Genomic DNA, 20,008 nt, shown 5'->3' on the forward strand with positions numbered 1-20,008 from the left:
CAAGAAACTTTGATCAAAAGGGAGGTGATCTAATGAGTTTTTTTTCTTATTTCTCTTTTCTTTTTTCTTATTTCTCAATACTAAGGTAGGAGTCCAGTTGGATTTTCACTGTAGGGTTTATGAATTTGTCTTTTCAAGCATGGGTAGGTTTGAAAAATCAAGATGGGCAGTTACAGAAGCTGAGGTTCCCACTGCTGGCTCAGGATTCTTTCAGGACATATGTTGCCTGGCTACCCATGTGGAGAAATGTCTGTCATTCATTATGTTTGTATGTTTCCTAGAGTTTGATTGAAAACACTGGAGCTTCTTTTGGGGGACTGACTGTTGTTAGTGTGCAATCTGTGATAAACAATTGCCATATATATTTCCTCTTTCATCTTTATCCAGGAGGCTCTTGGAAGGTTTTTTTCCCTTCTCTCTCACTTTTTATTGGAGTATAACATATGTAAAGAAAAACATTCAAATTCTCAGTGTACAGCTCAATAAATTATCCTCAACCAAACAGGCACATGTAACTCCCACCCAGGTCAAGGATGAGAACATTACCAGCAGCAAGGCTTTCTCATAGTGAAAGGCTGGGGCTCTCATTTTTATATGTAGGAAAACCACATTAATAAGTACTTTCCTGGCTGAGCACAGTGGCTCATGTTTGTAATCCCCCAGCACTTTGGGAAGCTGAGGGAGGTGGATCACTTGAGGTCAGGAGTTCAAGACCAGCTTGATCCACATGGCGAAACCCTATCTCGACTGAAAATACAAAAATTAGCTGGGTATGGTGGCACTCGCCTGTAGTTTCAGCTACTCAGGAGGCTGAGGCACAAGAATCGCTTATACCCAGGAGGCAGTGAGCCAAAGTTGCAGTGAGCCTAGATTGCACCACTACACTCCAGCCTGGGTGATGGAGTGAGACTGTCTCAAAAAAAAAAGACTCTTCTAAATATTGAATTTGTTATAATTTGGATTTAGTGTATAGCTTGTTAACTTCTTTTTTTTTTTTTTTTTTTTTTTGTGAGACTCTGTCTCGGCTCACTGCAACCTCCGACTCTCCTGGTTCAAGCGATACTCCTGCCTCAGCCTCCCAAGTAACTGGGATCACAGGCACGTGCCACCACGCCCAGCTAATTTTTGTATTTTTAGTAGAGACGGAGTTTCACCATGTTGTCCAGGAGGGTCTTAATCTCCTGACCTCATGACCCGCCCACCTCGTCCTCCCAAAGTGCTGGGATTACAAGTGTGAGCCACCACGCCTGGCCAATTTTTTTTTTTTTTAATGTAAAATCCCAGGTGCTTAGTTTTCTTTAAGTAATACATTTGTCATCTAGATTAGTGAACATAAATACATTTGCAGGGGACATGTAATCTATAATTATTAAAATTAACTTCAACATTTTTGGTTGTTGATGGAAGCTACAAATTGCAAATATATTTTTTAAAGCAACTGGTATGGTCACTTATTTCAAAGTATGTATTATAGTATAATAAGTAAGGCTGGGCACATTGGCTCACCCCTGTAATTTCAGCACTTTGGGAGGCCAAGGCAGGAGGATTGCTTGAGTCCAGCAGTTTGAGACCAGCCTGGGCAACATAGTGAGACCCTGACTCTACAGAAACCAAACAATAAAAAATTAGGCATGGTGGCAAGTGCCTGTAGTCCCAGCTACTTAAGAGGCTGAGGTGGGAGGATCACTTGAGCCCTGGATGTTGAAACTACAGTAAGTCATGATCGTGCCACTGCACTCCAGCCTGGGCAACAGAGTGAGACCTTGTCTCAAAAAAAAAAAAAAAAAAAAAGGATGATATTTTCATGTTCTTAAATTCACCTGGTTCACTTATTCAACTAACGACTTTGCTTATTGATTCAGATTATTCTACACACTCTTAAAACAAAAGTTGCCTCTAAATCTTGCAGTCATGCAATCCTAAAGTGTTACTGCTAAGAAAACATCTTTAATATTATCCACTCCAGATTCTTCTCTTGACAAATGTGGACACTGAAGCATGAGGAAATTAAGTAATGCCTCCGAGGCCATGTAGATGGGTTATGTGAACACATGAACGTTGGGCACAACTTTGACACGGGTGCTCCTTACCTAAACCTGAAAGCCAATTTCTCATAAAGTAGCACAGATCTCCCAGCCTGAGGGAAACCCATGTAAAACATGGAGACTCTCTGAGCCATGATACGCTCTTCCCTCATCTTAGAGCCAAGAGGAAGGATCTCCATGTTAGTGAACTTGGTACTTATAGCCCAAGAACTCTTGGCTCATGAACCATTTGGTGATGTGTCCAGGAATTCTGCCCCAACCTAAAACACCATCTAACTGCGACACAAAGAAGGCAAGTTGGGGAGAAAGGCAAGAAACATTATTTATTTCAGGAACATTGTGGGGAAAACACAAGAAAGGATGTAATACGTATTAGGATATCACTAGCTCCAAATATTTCCCTTTGCCATTACTATAATATTCCCTCACAGAATGATCCAGAAACACAAAGGATTTAATGTCCCATTCCAAAAAAGAAAAGCCACCAGCATCAACAAAAATACCCCCAAAAGCCCAGCCCAGAGTTTCTTGCCTGTCCTAAGGACAGAGTCGGTAAGTCAGTCCTCATTTCTCCCATTTCGGTAAGATAAAAATGCCATCATCTGAGCTTAAAGAACCAGGCAGAGTAATTTCAGAGGAAATGGGGGGATGTAAGAGGCTGACTGAAGATTCCCAGCCAGGTGCTGGCCAAGCCGAGAGCAGACCTGAGACTGATGGGTTCCTCCTTCAAGCCGACAACATTCCCCTCCGCTGACTTGGGCAGGCACCAGGTCCTCTGGGCTGTGTGAGGACAGGTTGAGGACACTGTCACTGTGCTGGGGCTCCCAGGGGAGCTCTGATGTGCTGGGAAATGCTTCTTGGCTGGCAGTTACTGACCATGGCTGTGGGGTTGATTTTTCCACACACAAGCAGCAGATGGCTTCAAGGTTTTACAATTGCTAAGGGTTTAAAACTTATAATCATAAAAAATCACATTCATAAGTGCTTTCCTAAATACTGAGTTTGCTGTAATTTGGATGTAGTTTACAGCTTATTAACTTGATTTTTTCTGGAAATCTAAAATCCAATGTGCTTTGTCTTCTTTAAGAAATATGTGTGTCATCTCCATGAGTGGATATAAATACATTTGCAGGGGACATATGTAATCTGTAATTATTAAAATGAACTTTAACACACTTTCTGGTTGATGGAAGCTACTGATTGCAATTTTTTTTTTTGTTGTTCTTTTTGTTTTTTGAGCGCACACATCTTGCTCTGTTGCCCACGGCTGGGTCGCGCGGAGTGGCATGATCGGCTCACGCAAACCTGCTGGCCACGGCGAGGGTTCAAGCAATTCTGTGTCTCCCCGCCCGATACCTCAGCCTCCCAACGTTAGGCTGGGGACTACAGCACACGCCACCACACTCAGCTGAGTTTTTTTTTTTTTTTTTGTATTCGTAGTAGAGATGGGGTTCGACCATGTTGCCCATGGCTGGGTCTCGAAACTCCTGAGCTCAGACGATCCACCCGCCTCAGCCTCCCAAAGTGCTAGGATTACAGGCATGAGCCACCATGCCTGGCCAGATTGCAAATATATTTTTAAAGCAACTAGTGTCGTCACTTACTTCAAAGTATGTATTAAAGTATAAGAAGTAAGGCTGGGCCTGTTCAACCTTAACTTGTTAAAGGTTAATTTATTAAATCTTAACTTAAATCTTGTTCCTTGCTGCTTGATGGCTGTGATCCGTGGGCCTCATTTGGGCTTGAACTGATACCTTTTCTGTTTTCTTTAAGGAGACGGGAAGGAAAATCATTCTTCCAAAAAATTAAAAGCATTAAAATAAAAAAAAGAAACCCCAGCTTTTGCTACTCCTAAGGATTCAGTATTTGGAGTATGTCGCCAGAATCCTTAAGGGTGCTTTTACTTTGCTTCTCTGGAGTGAATAAGCCTGTGTCTTCCCTTTGCAGAGAAAGGAGAACTCTTTGTGCCTTCTCCCAGCTACTTCGATGTTGTCTACTTGAACCCGGACAGACAGGCTGTGGTTCCTTGTCGGGTGACCGTGCTGTCGGCCAAAGTCACGCTCCACAGGGAATTCCCAGCCAAGGAGATCCCAGCCAATGGAACGGACATTGTTTATGACATGAAGCGGGGCTTTGTGTATCTGCAACCTCATTCTGAGCACCAGGGTGTGGTTTACTGCAGGGCGGAGGCCGGGGGCAGATCTCAGATCTCCATCAAGTACCAGCTGCTCTACGTAGCCGGTAAGTCTGGCTACCCCTGCCTAGATTCTAGTCACTCCGCTGGTCAGTTTCACGTACTGCTGTTCCCTGCCTACAGATGGAATAAGGAAGCACCATGGGTGACTTTTGTTTCATTGTTGTTGGGTTTTTTTTTTTCTCCTTTTTTCCTGAAACAGTGTCCCTTTTTGCTGCCCAGGTTGGAATGCCGTGGCACAACCATTTTCTCACTGCAGCGTTAAAGCCCTGGGCTCAAACGGTCCTCCCTCGTTAGCCTCCTAAGTAGCTGGAACCACAGGCATGCGCCACCATGCCCTGCTAATTTTTTTTTTTTTGTCTCATACAGAAGAGGTCTCCCTGCCTTGCCTGGGCTGGTCTCGAACTCCTGAGCTTAAACAATCCTTCAATCTCAGCTTCCCAGAGTGCCGAGGTTACAGGTGTGAGCCACCACGCTCGGTCCACTTACGCTGTTCTTAAAGGCTTCCCTTCTGCTCTACTACTTCTAGGATGTTCTCCTTCCTTGCTATGACTCTGACCGAAAACCCCTCTTCCCCCTTCCAGCCAAATCCTTCCATCATGCACTCTGGTGCTGCCTCTCTGTTTGATGAGCAGGTCTTCTAAGTCCCCAAACTCCTTTAGAACATTCTCCCAGCCTCTTGGTCTTAACCCGAATCTGCTGTCTCCTAACGACACCATTCACTCCCACCTCAAGGCTGGCATCCTTCTTGTACCCATTCTCACCTCCCAACCCTCATTCTCTGCCCTTCTGTTGGGAACCTCTGCTCTTCGGGGGCTCCACCAGCATTCTCATTTCCTTTCCTGTCACTCCCCTGCATGCATCGAACATTTTGGCACTTGGTTCATGGCCCTGCTTGTCACTCCATTTTTAGGGTGACTTTGATATCGACTTGGAACCCACTGGTCAGGTTCATGGACCCCTCATCTGCTCCACCTCGGATATTCCCACCCTCTTCACAATGTGAACACGTCAACCACAACTGCTGTGACAGCAACCACCGGGGCCGACCCCAGCTTTAGTGACACAGGCTTGTACTTTCCCAGGATTCTGTGTTTAATGACTCCCTCAACCGCAATCCTCACCTGCACCCCCTGTTCCCCAGGGCTTTCTGCCTTCCCCACCCACGAGGCTTAGATCCTGGCTCCAACCACATCTCTACTCGCTACCCATGCCCTGCATGCCCTCATCTCTGTACTCCCCTCTCCTGTCCAGTAAAGAACCATCCTGGATGAACACAGCTAACCTTCTCCTCGTACCTATACCCAGAGTTAAGAGCTGTTGGGACACTCCCATGGGTGGGTAGAGGGCATGGCCACAAATCCCCCAGCTCTTGTCCATCCTGCCTGGCATCCTCTGCATTTTGTTCCATCTTTCTTCTGCTTTCCCCAATGTGCACAGAACACTTGGAGTCCTCAAATTCCCACCTCACTCTCTTCCAACTGGCCTTACTCCCTTTCTCTTGACAGATCTGAAACATGATCAGTCTCCCAATTGAAATTGGAACTACTTCTTTTAATGTGGCCATTTTAGTGAGGAGTTTCATTTCAGGGCGTTTATACATGAAATATGTTTTTCCCTGGTAACTGCCAGCCATTCCACTGTGTTGAATTCCCCTTTTCCTGAGGGTAGGGAGATGTTAGTCGTGTCGAGTTTCCCTTTGACATCCAGAAGACAGCCTCATTCTGGTTTCTAAGGCCGTTTGTTTAAAATCTTCAGTCCCAACAATTGATCCAAGACTGCTTTCTGCTCTTCCTTCCACATGCAGGCTCCATGGTGAGTCCAACAGATCTGAGTAAGAGTCCACAGTCCCCTCTGCTCCCCTCCCCTCCCTGCTGGGACACCAGGTTAGGGGAAGTAAGAGGCAGAGGTCAAAGCCCAAAAGCTGGCTGCCCCTGGTAATAAATGCTGACCTGGCTTGCTGTCTGTCAGCCTGATGGGAACAGATAGTGACTCCAGTGCTTTGTCACAGGTGATAGGGACTTGCCTGTCACAAGCCCCTTTGGTGTCCTAGGCTCTGTCCCATGCAGCCTCGCCTCCTCCTGGACCCTCAGCTGGAGGCTGCCTCTGCTTGTATGAACTTCTTTGCTGTTAGGTGCAGCATGACTGAGAGAGCCTGGAGTCCTGACGTCTCTGTCCATCTGATCACCTGACTCCAGAGCAGGTGGCCACCAGAACATACTGTGGAGACACAGTCTGGGCCCTCTTTCCTTCTGGAAGTCCCCTACCCTGCCATCTTGTCCAGGGCTCTTTTGCCCCGGGCTGATGGCATAGGGGCAGGCTAGGAGCAGTTCTGTTGCAGAACACCACAGCACCCCCCACCTTCCTTGACAAGCAGTTCTCTGAGGCCCCTCCCTCACCTTTCTGGAGTGAAGCCCCGCCTTGCCAGCTTTGCAAGGGAGGAGGGGAAATAGTTTCTCTTTAGGCACTGTAGTCTCTCACAGGTGACTTGAGTCTCTCGGAGAACTCTCACCTTGACCAGGGGCAAGTGGTGTGTGTGTGCAGGGTCCGTCCCCTGCAGTGGAGCTTCTCAGGCAGCCCTGTCGGGGGATCAGTAGCCCCAAGAGTGAGCTGCTCTCTGAAGTGAAAATTTGGGCTCTGTCATGCCTCGTGTTCTCAGCCATGGTGCTTATTCAGCAGGCCATGCCCCTCACGCCCTGTTACCAAATCCCTCTCATGGCCCTGCTTCACCTCCCCGCGTGCTGCGCTGAGCCCACTGCTCTTCCCCGCTAGAACCAAGTCCCTGAATGAAAGAGCTCTCATGTCCCATCTCCACTTCCTTTCCTCCCACACACTCCTCTGCCCACTCCCATCTGGCCTTCTCCCTTGACTTCCACCGAAATGGCTGTTGCTAAGGTACTCGGGGACCCCCATGCCGTTAAAATCTGTCCCCGTCCCACTGGATTCCACCTTCCCTGCATGGAATGGCCTCTGCCCTGGCCCCATTTTTCCCAGCTTCCCCCCCCTCCCCTACAGCTTTCTCACTCTTCTTGGTCAGCTCTTAGCACTCTATCAACTTTGAAATGCTGGTGCTCCCCCAGTCACCCTTCTTTCCCACTCCTTGTTCTCTCCCTGGGCCTGCTTCACATGTGTACACTGGTAACTCCCAAGTGGGTGGAAGTGGCCAGATCTGGAAGCACCAGATCCACGTGTCCGCCGTCCACCTTGAGCGTGCACTGAGATGCTTCGGGACCCTCCATCCTCTGTGTGCCATCCCTGGACTCAGCGCCATCCTCCCTGGACTGGTTCTTGCTCCTCCTCTGCTTTGGTGACGGCACTACCTTCATCCAGGGGACAGGCCTGTGGCTGGAAGTCAAGCTCATCTCCCTTCTCCTCCCAATCCTTTGTACTTTTTTCATTAAATCACTTTCAAATCTTACTGTTTCTCTCCATCCTCACTGCAAAAAAGGGATCAAGCTAGCATTGTCTCTGCCCTGGTCTTACGTAAATACCTTCTCATCCATCTCCCCTATGTCCACCTTTTCTTTCTCCACTCTATTTTCCACACTGTAGTTGATTTTTTTTTTTTTTTTTTTTTAAGACAGAATCTTGCTCTGTTGCCCAGACTGGAGTGCAGTGGTGTGATCTCGGCTCACTGCAACCTCCACCACCTGGGCTCAAGTGATTCTCCTGTCTCACCCTCAGTATCTGGGATTACAGGCATGTGCCAGCATGTCCAGTTAATTTTGTATTTTTAGTTGAGATGGGGTTTCACCATGTTGGCCAGGCTGGTCTCGAACTCCTGACCTCAGGTGATCTGTCCACCTCGGCCTCCCAAAGTGGTGAGATTATAGGAGTGAGTCACTGCGCCTGGCCCCTGATTTTAATTAAACCATTCAGTAGGTTCCCACTTCTCCCAGAACCAAAGTCCAAATCCTCTGTGTGGCCTGAATGGCCTTGCATGGACTCACCTCTGTCCTCCTCCCCATCCAGGTCTCACTCCTCCCTCCCTTCCTCTCCCCAGCCCTCCTCACTCCGCCACCACCTCTCAACCAGGGCCATGCCCATGAGCATTCCCAGCCTGCTGGTGCCTCCCTGCTTCTCCTGTTCATGTCTTTGAAGCTCAGTCTCGAGATTTTAGTTCAAACAGTACTTCCTCAAGGAAGCCCTTCCTGGCTCTCAGACTGTTCTATTCTGGCCTTTTGGAGTACACTGGGCGTCTGCATCATAGCTTTTAACACAGCATTTTAAATTAACCACACAATGACTCACTCAGTGTCTGGCCCCTCTGCTAGAATACAGGTTCCAGGGGCTCAGAGATCAGGTCCATCTCCCTCCCTGGTCTAGGCCCACCTGCTAGCACACAACCTTGCTCAAGGCTACCATCAAAATTGCTCGTTGACACACCTGTAATCCCAGCACGATGGGAGGCCAGGGCATGAGGATTGCTGAGGCTATGAGTTGGAGATCAGCCTGGGCAACATAGACCAAAAAAATTGAAAAATTAGCCAGGTGTGGTGGCTCATACCTGTAATCCTACCTACTCAGAAGGCTAAGATGGGAGGATGGCTTGAGCTTTCCTCCAGGATGCAGGAGTTCGAGGCTGCAGAGAGCTAAGGTTGCAGCACTGTTGGCAGGTTCCTGTACTCCCAGTTACTTGGGAGGCTGAGGCAGGAGAATGGTGTGAACCCGGGAGGCAGAGCTTGCAGTGAGCCCGGGAGGCAGAGCTTGCAGTGAGCCGAGATCACGCCACTGCATTCCAGCCTGGGTGACAGACCCCATTTCTTTCTTCCTTCCTTTCTTTTTTTTTTAATTATTATTATACTTTAAGTTCTAGGGTTCATGTGCACAACATGCAGGTTTGTTACATATGTATACATGTGATATGTTGGTGTGTTGCACCCATTAACTCGTCATTTACATTAGGTATGTCTCCTAATGCTATCCCTCCCCACCCCCCACCCCACGACAGGCCCTGGTGTGTGATGTTCCCCACCCTGTGTCCAAGTGTTTTCATTGTTCACTTCCCACCTATGAGTGAGAACATGCGGTGTTTGGTTTTCTGTCCTTGAGGTAGTTTGCTGAGAATGATGGTTTCCAGCTTCATCCACGTCCCTACAAAGGACATGAACTCATCCTTTTTTATGACTGCATAATATTCCATGGTGTATATGTGCCACATTTTCTTTAACCAGTCTGTCATTGGTGGACATTTGGGTTGGTTCCAAGTCTTTGCTATTGTGAATAGTGCCACAATAAACATATGTGTGCATGTGTCTTTATAGCAGCATGATTTATAATCCTTTCAGTATATACCCAGTAATGGGATGGCTGGGTCAAATAGTATTTCAGTTCTAGATCCTTGAGGAATCGCCACACTGTCTTCCACAATGGTTGAACTAGTTTACAATCCCACCAATAGTGTAAAAGTGTTCCTATTTCTCCACATCCTCTCCAGCACCTGTTGTTTCCTGACTTTTAATGATCGCCATTCTAAATGGTGTCAGATGGTATCTCATTGTGGTTTTGATTTGCATTTCTCTGATGGCCAGTGATGATGAGCATTTTTCCATGGGTCTCGTGGCTGCATAAATGTCTTCTTTTGGGAAGTGCAGAGACACCGTTTCTAAATAAATAGACAGCTTGTTGAGTGAATTCCCCATAAATGAAGAAACTTGTTTCTGAAACGTGATGAGGCAAAGGCACTGCAAACCCAGGTAGCAGTTGTGCTCAAACATCTTACACATCTGTATATTTAGATTTTCTCCTCCTCTTGTGCAGATAGTCACACACTTATCTGCTCCCTGCCACCCCCGTGGACGCCACCACCCAGTACTTCCTACCTGCTTCTTCCCTAAGGACTTGTTCTCCCTCACCTCTTGATTCTCTTCACATGACCCCTGATGGACCTCTGAGCCTCCTCACCTAATCACAGGTTTGGAGGCTGTCCTGGGAGTCATGGTGCCAATCCCATTCCAGACCACCAAGGTCAACAGGTAAAGGTGGCTTCAAAGGAAGCCCCAAGTGGTGGGCTCACACCGTCTTGGTGCTGGTCGGGAAGCTGTGAGAAAGGCAGAAAAGTCCATCTGTCTCCATAGAAAAGAATGCATGTGTAGGTTTGGTTTTGAGGTTACGCTCAGGGTCTCACTCTCCCTGTCTCCTGCTTGCTTCCAGTTCCCAGTGGCCCTCCCTCAACAACCATCTTGGCCTCTTCAAACAAAGTGAAAAGTGGGGACGACGTCAGTGTGCTCTGCACTGTCCTGGGGGAGCCCGACGTGGAGGTGGAGTTCACGTGGATCTTCCCAGGGCAGAAGGTAAGTGCCATACCTGCATCTCAGCACCTGCATCTCAGCACTGCATCTCAGCCAGCCATTTTAATTCACAGCTTTGTCCCCACCCAGTGCTACATGCCATAGTTTAAGAAGTGCAAGAAACATGTGGGACTTTGTTGGGGGCCAAGGCTTGTTTGTTTTCTTTGAAGATGTTTCAGTATATTTAAAATGTTTTTTTTTTAAGGATAGGAAATGAAAGATTTGAGTTTCATTAGTCAATCTGCTCTGTGTACCCTCTTCATATGCAGGGTTGTTTTTTTTTAAATCCTTAACTAAGAAGGGACAGTAATGCTCATTGCAGTGCCGTTCACAATACCAAAGACATGGAATCAACCTAAATGCCCTTCAGGGGTAGACTGGATAAAGAAAACGTAGTACATATTCACCACAGAATACTATGCAGCCATGAAAAAGAATGAGATCATGTCCTTTGCAGGAACACAAATGGAGCTGGAGGCCATTATCCTTAGCAAACTAACACAGAGACAGAAAAACAAATACCGCATGTTCTCACTTATAAGTGGGAGCTAAATGATGAGAATACATGGACAAGAAGGGAACAACGCACACTGGGGCCTACCTGGGGGTAAAGGGTGGGAGGAGAGAGAGGATCAGGCAAAATAACTAAGGGGTACTAGGCTGAATATTAATACCTGGGTGAGGAAATGATCTTTCATTTCATGACATGAGTTTACCTCTATAACAAACTTGCACATATACCCTTGAACCTAAATAAAAGTTTTTTAAAAAATAAAAGGATACTGGGAGGAAAGGGAAATGAAGGATCTCAGTCTTTTCTCCTGCCCCCACCTCAATCTTCAGTCCCATCTTCTGGGTCAACTAGAATCTAACCTCCTTCTGGGGTCCTTCAGAATGTTCTCTTTGTTTTTAATATGTTTTGTCATTTTTTTTTATTTCAGTAGGTTTTTGAGAACAGTAGGTGTTGGGTTACATGAATAAGTTCTTTAGATGATTTCTGAGATTTTGGTGTATCCATCACCTGAGCAGTGTACACTGTACCCAGTGTATAGGCTTTTATCTCCCAGCCCCCTTCCCACCCTTTCCCCTGAGTCCCCAAAGTTAATTGTGTCATTCTTATGTCTTTGCATCCTCATAGCTTAGCTTACATTTAACAGTGAGGACATACCATATTTGGTTTTCCATTTGTGAGTTACTTCAATTAGAATGATGGTCTCCAATTACATCCAGGTTCCTGCAAATGCCATTATTTCATTCTTTTTTATGGCACAGTAGTATTCCATGGTATACATATTACATTTTCTTTATCCACTCATTGATTGATGGGCATTTGAGCTGGTTCCATTTTTTGCACTTGTGAATTGTACTGCTATAAACGTGTGTACAAGTATCTTTTTCATATAATGACTTCTTTTCCTCTGGGTAGGTACCCAGTAATGAGATTGCTGGATCAAATGGTAGTTCTAGTTTTAGTTCTTTAAGGAATCTCCACAGTTTTCCATAGTGGTTGTACTAGTTTACATTCCCATCAGCAGTGTAAAAGTGTTCCCTTTTCACCACATCCATGCCAACATCTGCTGTTTTTTGATTTTTAAATTATGGCCATTCTTGCAGGAGTAAGGTGGTATCACATTGCAGTTTTGATTTGCATTTCCTTAATCATTAGTGATGTTGAGCAGTTTTTCATATGTTTGTTGGACTTTGGTATATCTTTTGAGAATTGTCTATTTACGTCCTTAGCCCAATTTTTGATGGGAGTGTTATTTTCTTGCTGATTTGTTTGAGTTCCTTGTAGATTCTGGGTGTTCGTCCTTTGTCAGATGTATTCGATTGCAAAAATTTTCACTCCATGGGTTGTCTGTTTATTCTGCTGATTATTTCTTTTGCTATGCAGAAGCTTTTTAGTTTAATTAAGCCCCATCTGTCTTTGTTTTTGTTGTGTTTGCTTTTTGGTTGTTGGTCATGAACTCTTTGCCTAAGCTAATGTCTAGAAAGGTTTTCCCAATGTTATCTTTAGAATTTTTATGGTTTCAGGTCTTAGATTTAAGTATTTGATCCATCTTGAGTTGATTTTTGTATAAGGTGAAAGATAAGGATTCAGTTTTACTCATCTACATGTGGCTTGCCAATTATCCCAGCACCATTTGTTGAATAGGGTGTCCTTTCCCCATTTTATGTTTTCGTTTGCTTTGTCAAAGATCATTTGTAAGTATTTGGGTTTATTTCTGGGTTCTCTATTCTGTTCCACTGGTCTATGTGCTATTTTTATACCAGTATCATGCTGTTTGGGTGACTATGGCCTTATAGTAGTATAGTTTGAAGTCAGGTAATGTGATGCCTCTAGATTTGTTCTTTTTGCTTAGTCTTGTTTTGGCTATGCAGCCTCTTTTTTGGTTCTGTATGAATTTTAGGATTGTTTTTTCTAGTTCTGTGAAGAATGGTGGTGGTATTTTGGTGGGAATTGCATTGAATTTGTAGATTGCTTTTGGCAGTATGGTCATTTTCACAATATTTATTCTACCCATCCATGAGCATGGGATGTGTTTCCGTTTGTGTCATCCATGATTTCTTTCAGCAGTGTTTTGTAGTTTTCCTTGTAGAGGTCTTGCACGTTCTTGGTTAGGTATATTCCTGAGGTTTTTTTACATTAATTTTGTATCCTGAAACTTTGCTAAATTCATTTATCAGTTCTAGCAGCTTTTTGGAGGAGTCTTTAGGGTTTTCTAGGTATATGATTATATCATCAGCAAACAGTGACAGTTTGACTTCTCTTTATCGATTTGGATGCCTTTATTTCTTTTTCTTCTCTGATTGCTCTGGCTAGGACTTCTAGTACTATGTTAAATAAAAGTGGGCATCCTTGTCTTGCTGCAGTTCTCAGGGGAAATGATTTCAACTTTTCTCCATTCAGTATAGATGGTTTTCATTACCTTAAGGTATGTCCCTTCTATGCCAATTTTGCTGAGGGTTTTAATCATAAAGGGATGCTGGATTTTGTCAAATGCTTCTTCCGTGTCTGTTGAGATGATCATGTGATTTTTGTTTTTAATTATCTGTGGTGTATCCCATTAATGACTTGTGTATGTTAAACTACTCCAGTATGAAACCCATTTGATCATGGTGGACTATCTTTTCGATATGCTGTTGGATTTGGTTAGCTAGTATTTTGTTATGGATTTTTTGCGTCTATATTCATCAAACATGTGGGTCTATAGTTTTCTCTTTTTTGTTATGTCCTTTCCTGGTTTTGGTATTAGGGTGATACTGGCTTCAGAGCATGATTTAGGGAGGATTCCTTCTTTTTCTATCTTGTGAAATAGTGTTGATAGAATTGATACCAGTTCTTTGAATGTCTGATAGAATTCATTTGTGAATCCATCTGGTCCTGGGCTTATTTTTGTTGGCAATTTTTTAAATTGCCATTTCAATCTCACTGCTTGTTATTGATCTGTTCAGAGTTTCTGTTTCTTCCTGGTTTAATCTAGGAGGGTTTTATAATTCCAGGAATGTATCCATTTCCTCTAGGTTTTCTAGCTTGAGTGTGCAAAGGTGTTCATAGTAGCCTTGAATGATCTTTTGTATTTCTGTGGTATTGGTTGTAATATCTCCTGTTTCATTTCTAATTGAGCTTATTTGGATTTTCTTGGTTAATTTCATTAGTTAGTTTTATTTAGCTTTTCAAATAACCATTTTTTTGTTTCTGTTATCTTTTTTTTTTTTTTTTTTTTTTTTTTTTGAATTTCATTCAGTTCTGCTCTGATTTTATCTCTTTTCTTCTGCTATGTTTGGGTTTGGTTTGTTGTGGTTTTTCCAGTCCTTGAGGTGTGGAAAGACAACCTTAGATTGTCTATTTGTGCTCTTTCAGACTTTTTGATGTAGTCATTTAATGCTATGAACTTTCCTCCTAGCACTGCCTTTGCTGTATACCAGAGGTTTTGATGGGTTGTGCTACTGTTTTCATTCAGTTCAAATAATTTTTTAACTTACATTGTGATTTCATTCTTGACCCAGTGATCATTCAGGAGCAGGTTATTTAATTTGTATGTTTTGAGGGTTCCTTTTGGAATAGAATTCCAATTTTATTCCACTGTGGTCTGAGAGAGTACTTGGTATAATTTAAGTTTTCTTAAATTTGTCGAGAGTTGTTTTGTGGCTTATGATATGGTGTGTCTTGGAGAATGTTCCATGTGCTGATGAATAGATGATATATATTTTGGAGATATTGGGTCGAATGTTCTGTGAAAAGCCCTTAAGTCCATTTATTCTAGGTTATACTTTAAATCCATTGTTTCTTTGTTGATGTTCCATCTTGATTACCTATCTATTGCTGACAGTGGAGTACTGAAGTTCCCCACTATTATTGTGTTGCAGTCTATCTCATTTCTTAGGTTTAATAGTAATTGTTTTATAAATTTGGGAGCTCTGGTGTTACGTGCATATATATATATGTGTGTGTGTGTGTATACATGTGTGTATATATGTACGTGTGTGTATATGTATATACATATATATATGATTGTGGTATTTTCCTGTTGGACAAGTCCTTTTATCATTACATAATGTCCTTCTTTGTCTTTTTTAACTTCCGTTTCTTTAAAGTTTGTGCTGTCTGATATAAGAACAGCTACTCCTCTATAAGACAGGCCTTCACCTGTAATCCCAGCTGCTTGGGAGGCTGAGGCACAAGAATCGCTTGAACCTGGGAGGTGGAGGTGGCAGTGAGCTGAGATTGTGCCATTGCACTACAGCCTGGGCAGCGGAGTGAGACTCTGTCTCAAAACGACAAAACAAACAAAAAGAATAGCTATTCCTGCTCACCTTGGTGTCCCTTTTAATGGAATACCTTTTTCCACCCCTTTACCATAGATTTATATGAGTCCTATTTGTTAGGTGAGTCTCTTCAAAACAGCAGATACTTGGTTGGTGACTTCTTATCCATTCTGCCATTCTCTATCTTTTAAGTGGAGCATTTAGGCCATTTACATTCAACATTAGTATTGAGATGTAAGGTACTATTGTATTCGTTGTGCTATTTGTTGCCTGAATACGTTGGTTTTATTTATTTATTTATTTATTTATTTATTTATTTATTTATTGTGCTTTTGTTTTATAGGTCCTGTGAGATTTATGCTTTAAGAAGGTTCTCTTTTGGTGTATTTCAAGGGTTTGTTTCAATATTTAGAGCTCCTTTTGCATTTCCTGTAGTGCCAGGTTGGTAGTGGTGAATTCTCTCAGTATTTGTTTGTCTGAAAAAGACTGTATCTCTCCTTGATTTATGAAGCTTAGTTTCACACTGGACACAAAATTCTTGGCTGATAATTCTTTTGTTTAAGGAGGCTGAAGGTAGGGCCTCAACTTCTTCTAGCTTGTAGGGTTTCTGCTGAGGAATCTGCTGTTAATCTGGTAGGTTTTCCTTTATAGGTTACCTGGTGCTTTCGCCTTACAGCTCTGAAGATTCTTTCCTTTGTCTTGACTTTAGATAACCTGATGACTATGTGCCTAGGATGATCTTTTTGTGATGAATTTCCCAGGTGTTCTTTGAGCTTCTTGTATTCAGATGTCTAGCTCTCTAGCAAGACTGGGGAAGTTTCCTTTGTTTATTCCCTCAAATATGTCTTCCAAACTTTTAGATTTCTCTTCTTCAGAAACACCAATTATTCTTAGGTTTGGTTGTTTAATACAATCCTAAGCTTCTTGGAGGCTTTGTTCATTCTTTTAAATTCTTTTTTCTTTGTCTTTGTTTGATTGGGTTAATTCAAAAAAATCTGATGTTCGAGTTCTGAAATTCTTTCTTCTGCTTGTTCACTTCTATTGCTAAGACTTTCCAGTGTATTTTGCATTTCTCTAAGTGTGTCTTTCATTTCCAGAAATTTGTTTTTGCTATCTATTTCACTGAAGATTTTTCCCTTCATACCCTGTGTCTTTTTTGATTTAATTAAATTGGAGTTCACCTTTCTCTGATGCCTCCTTGACTAGCTTAGTAACTGACCTTCTGAATTCTTTTTCTGGCAATTCAGGGATTTCTTTTTGGTTTGGATCAATTGCTGGTGAGCTAGTGTGATCTTCTGGGGTATTAAAGAAACTTGTTTTGAAATATTACCAGAATTGTTTTACTGGTTCCTTCTCATTTGGTAGACTATGGTAGAGGGAAGATCTGGGGCTCAAGGGCTGCTGCCCATGGGGTGCTCTTGATGTAGTGCTCTCCCTGTTGCCCTGTGTGTGTGGCTTCCTGAGAGCCAAACTGCAGTGATTGTTATTTCTCTTCTGTATCTAGTCACCCAGCAGAGTTACTGGGCTCTGGGCTGGTGCTGGGTAGTGCCTGCACAGAGTCCTATGATGTCTCAGGTCTCTCAGCCATGGATACCAGCACCTGCTCTGATGGAGGTGGCAGGCAAGTGAAATGGATGAACTCTGTGAGGGTCCTTAGTTGTAGTTTTGTTTATTGCACTAGTTTTGTGTTGGTCTCTTGCCAGGAGGTGGCACTTTAAAAAGAGCATTAGCTGCGGTAGTATAGGGAGGATCGGTGGTGGGCAGGACCCTAGAGCTTCCAAGAGATTATGTCCTTTGTCTTCGGCTACCAGGGTGGGTAGAAAAAGACCATTAGGTGGCGGCGGGGTAGGCGTGTCTGAGCTCACTCTCCTTGGGCGGGTCTTGCTACATAGCTGCTGTTGGGAATGGGGGTGTGGTTCTCAGGCCAATGGACTTATGTTCCCCAGGGGATTAGGACTGCTCTGCTGTGTGGTGGAGGTCGCCAGGGAAGTGGGACAAAGCCAGCAGTTACAGGCCTCCCCCAGCTCCTGTGTAGCCCAAAGGGCTGGTCTCACTCCGTCTCCACCAACAGCACAGAGTTTGTTTCTAGGCAGTGGATGAGCAGGGTTGAGAACCTGCCCCAGGCTACCAGCCTCCTGGCTAAGAAAGCAAACAGGGCTTTCAGGTTCCACACCTGCTACCTGCCAGTTTCTGTGCTATGTCTGCACTACTGCTTCAGTCCCTCACCTGAGTTCTGTCCAGGAAACTTTGTGTTTGGTCAAAATTGTTAGAAAGTTCAGCTAGAAGTTTCCTTCTCCCTGTGGTCTCTTCCCAGTTTCTCTGGTAGCCAGTTTCTCTGGTAGTCCTCTTCAAGGACCTCTATGAGACAAAGTCAGAAATGCTGGGGACTGAGACAGCTCACAGGGCTCTTCCTGCTGCTGCTTTCTACCGCTGTGTTTCACTTAGCTAGAGTGTTCTCTATACAAGCTGTGCCCATGGCAAGCTGCTCTAAGCAGACATCCACCAAGTGAGCATAGAAATAGACCATGCCGAAAAGGTGCTGTGAGGCCAGAGATAATTTTAAAGTAGACTTCTCATAAAAGCAATTGCAGCATATTTAGCCCTTGTGCATGTTTTGCTTGCTAAAATAACAGCTCTGCTACCAGCACGGAATAATCCCTTCGTTGCCAGAAGAGGTTTGGCCTCCACAAGACACATTCAGTAGCTGACATCCTTCCGGCCTACGGGCTGTGATTGGTAGAAAATAACTGTCCCTGGGAATGGTGTTTTCCAGCCTCCTGGTACCAGGTACTTGATTATCAAAAGTGTTGGTCATACTTACAGGACATAGATGGTTTTCAATAGAGGTGTTTTTTCTGGTTTGTTTTTCTTTTTTTCCCCCGCTCCTACATTGCTATTTGGTATTTTATGAGAAAAGGTATTCACTGAGTAATACTATGTTCTTATCACCGGAGTTGGCTGAACGTCTCAAAAGTGACCATCTCACTTTCTAGAAATAGGGGTCATGTCATCTAGTACATTATCTTACCCATCCTTGGTACAATTTTTCTCCCACTGGAGTCCTAAGGCACACTGACCTAATCATAGTTCTCCCTCTCCCAAATCTGAGCAATTGGGAGCTCCTAGTCATTTATACAGTGGGTGCTTTTTCAGGCTACTGACTTTCTCTTCTGTAGATAAGAACCACTTAGGAAAAGAAAATGGGTAATGTGAAGAACGAGGCCTGTGGAAAATTTTGTCCTTGCTTGTGCTTAATGCCAGTTCCACTTTCTTGAAGTTCTAAAAGCATACATTTTAGATTAAGTAAAAACGTATAGAAGAAAAGGGCAGAAAGACAGCGCCAAACAGCGTAATGAAATTCAAGGCTCTGTTTGGAAAAAATGCAGCCTAAAATGATTCCAGTGTAGAAGCTTCCACAGCGTATGAGCTATGCATACTAAAGTCTTTTTATAAGCATGTGCTTTGCTCTTTGAAAGGAACACTCAACAGTGTTGGGTGAGTAGGAGCTGTTTACAGCAGCTTGTCCCTCATGCTTCAGTCTGTGTGGGTGTCGTTAAACAGGATGAAAGGCCTGTGACGATCCAAGACACTTGGAGGCTGATCCACAGAGGACTGGGACACACCACGAGACTCTCCCAGAGCGTCATTACAGTGGAAGACTTTGAGACCATTGATGCAGGATATTACATTTGCACTGCTCAGAATCTTCAAGGACAGACCACAGTAGCTACCACTGTTGAGTTTTCCTGACTTGGAAAAGGAAGTGTAATGAACTTATAGAAAGCCCATTTGTGTACACAGTCAGCTTTGGGGTTCTTTTTATTAGTGCTTTGCCAGAGGCTAATGTCAAGCACCAAACGCCAACCCCAGCATCTTGTGAGTCCGACCCAGACATCCAAACTAAAAGGAAGTCATCCAGTCTATTCACAGAAGTGTTAACTTTTCTAACAGAAAGCATGCATTTTGACTGCTTACCTACATACGTGTTCCTAGTTTTTATACATGTGTAAACAATTTTATATAATCATTTCTATTAAATGAGCAAGTTTTTATAAAGAATACAAAGTGGGATAAGTGTTTGTTAAGTTGGCTTAAAGTATATCCAAAAAGACTTGGTGGTGGTGATACGTGGGTCAGTACCAAGTATTCTCTTTTTATCACCACCACAATATATTAGAATTTTAAAATGTTCTAGATACAGTTCAACTACTTATCCACAAGCAACAACTCCAGATTCAAATGCTTAGAAATGTCATTTTGTCTTAGTAGCAACTTTAAAGCAAATGTGAGTTAATTTATGAAGGTATTGGAAAAAATCATGTATGCTTCATCTTTTTAAACTGCTGCACTCAAAGGTACTAATTCTAGATTAGTCTATTCAATAAGTACAGCATGTTTTTAGTCTAGCTTTCAATATGAAATAGATGCACAGATTGAGAACATTCAACTTTTAGACTTTTTTTTTTTACCATATTCAAAAATATTTACCAAGTTTGTCCAATTTTCTTACATAGCAGAAATTGTTAAAATCAGCCAAAATTTATTTCTCAAACAAACACAGATAGCTTTGAATTTAGAAAAGAAGAGCTTAGCCCTAACTCTAGCTCTGTGAGCCAAGTTTCAACCCATGACCAATTATGTGGTTGCAGTGGAAATTCCTGGGAAATAAACTAAGAGGAGATACGATCTTTACTGTGCTGTCAAAGGGC

The 20,008-nt window shown here is 43.4% G+C and overlaps 1 protein-coding gene across 3 annotated transcripts in view; it reads left to right on the forward strand.

Annotated features, from left to right (window-relative positions):
- Positions 1–19,378, forward strand: part of PDGFRL (platelet derived growth factor receptor like) — a 71,640-nt gene extending 52,262 nt beyond the window's left edge. For 2 of the 3 annotated variants that reach the window (XM_017867229.1, XM_017867230.1), the window contains exons 4-6: positions 3,993–4,286; positions 10,393–10,532; positions 18,861–19,350. In XM_017867229.1, coding sequence (XP_017722718.1) covers positions 3,993–4,286; positions 10,393–10,532; positions 18,861–19,049 — 623 coding nt within the window. In that variant the 3' untranslated portion in view covers positions 19,050–19,350. Of the gene's footprint in view, positions 1–3,992; positions 4,287–10,392; positions 10,533–18,860 lie in introns of all 3 variants that reach the window. The other variant, XM_017867228.1, reaches the window with a different exon arrangement.
- The last annotated feature ends 630 nt before the right edge of the window (positions 19,379–20,008 follow it).

This window comes from Rhinopithecus bieti, unplaced genomic scaffold, assembly GCF_001698545.2.
Source record: "Rhinopithecus bieti isolate Rb0 unplaced genomic scaffold, ASM169854v2 scaffold_2888, whole genome shotgun sequence".
NCBI classification, from domain to species: domain Eukaryota; kingdom Metazoa; phylum Chordata; class Mammalia; order Primates; family Cercopithecidae; genus Rhinopithecus; species Rhinopithecus bieti.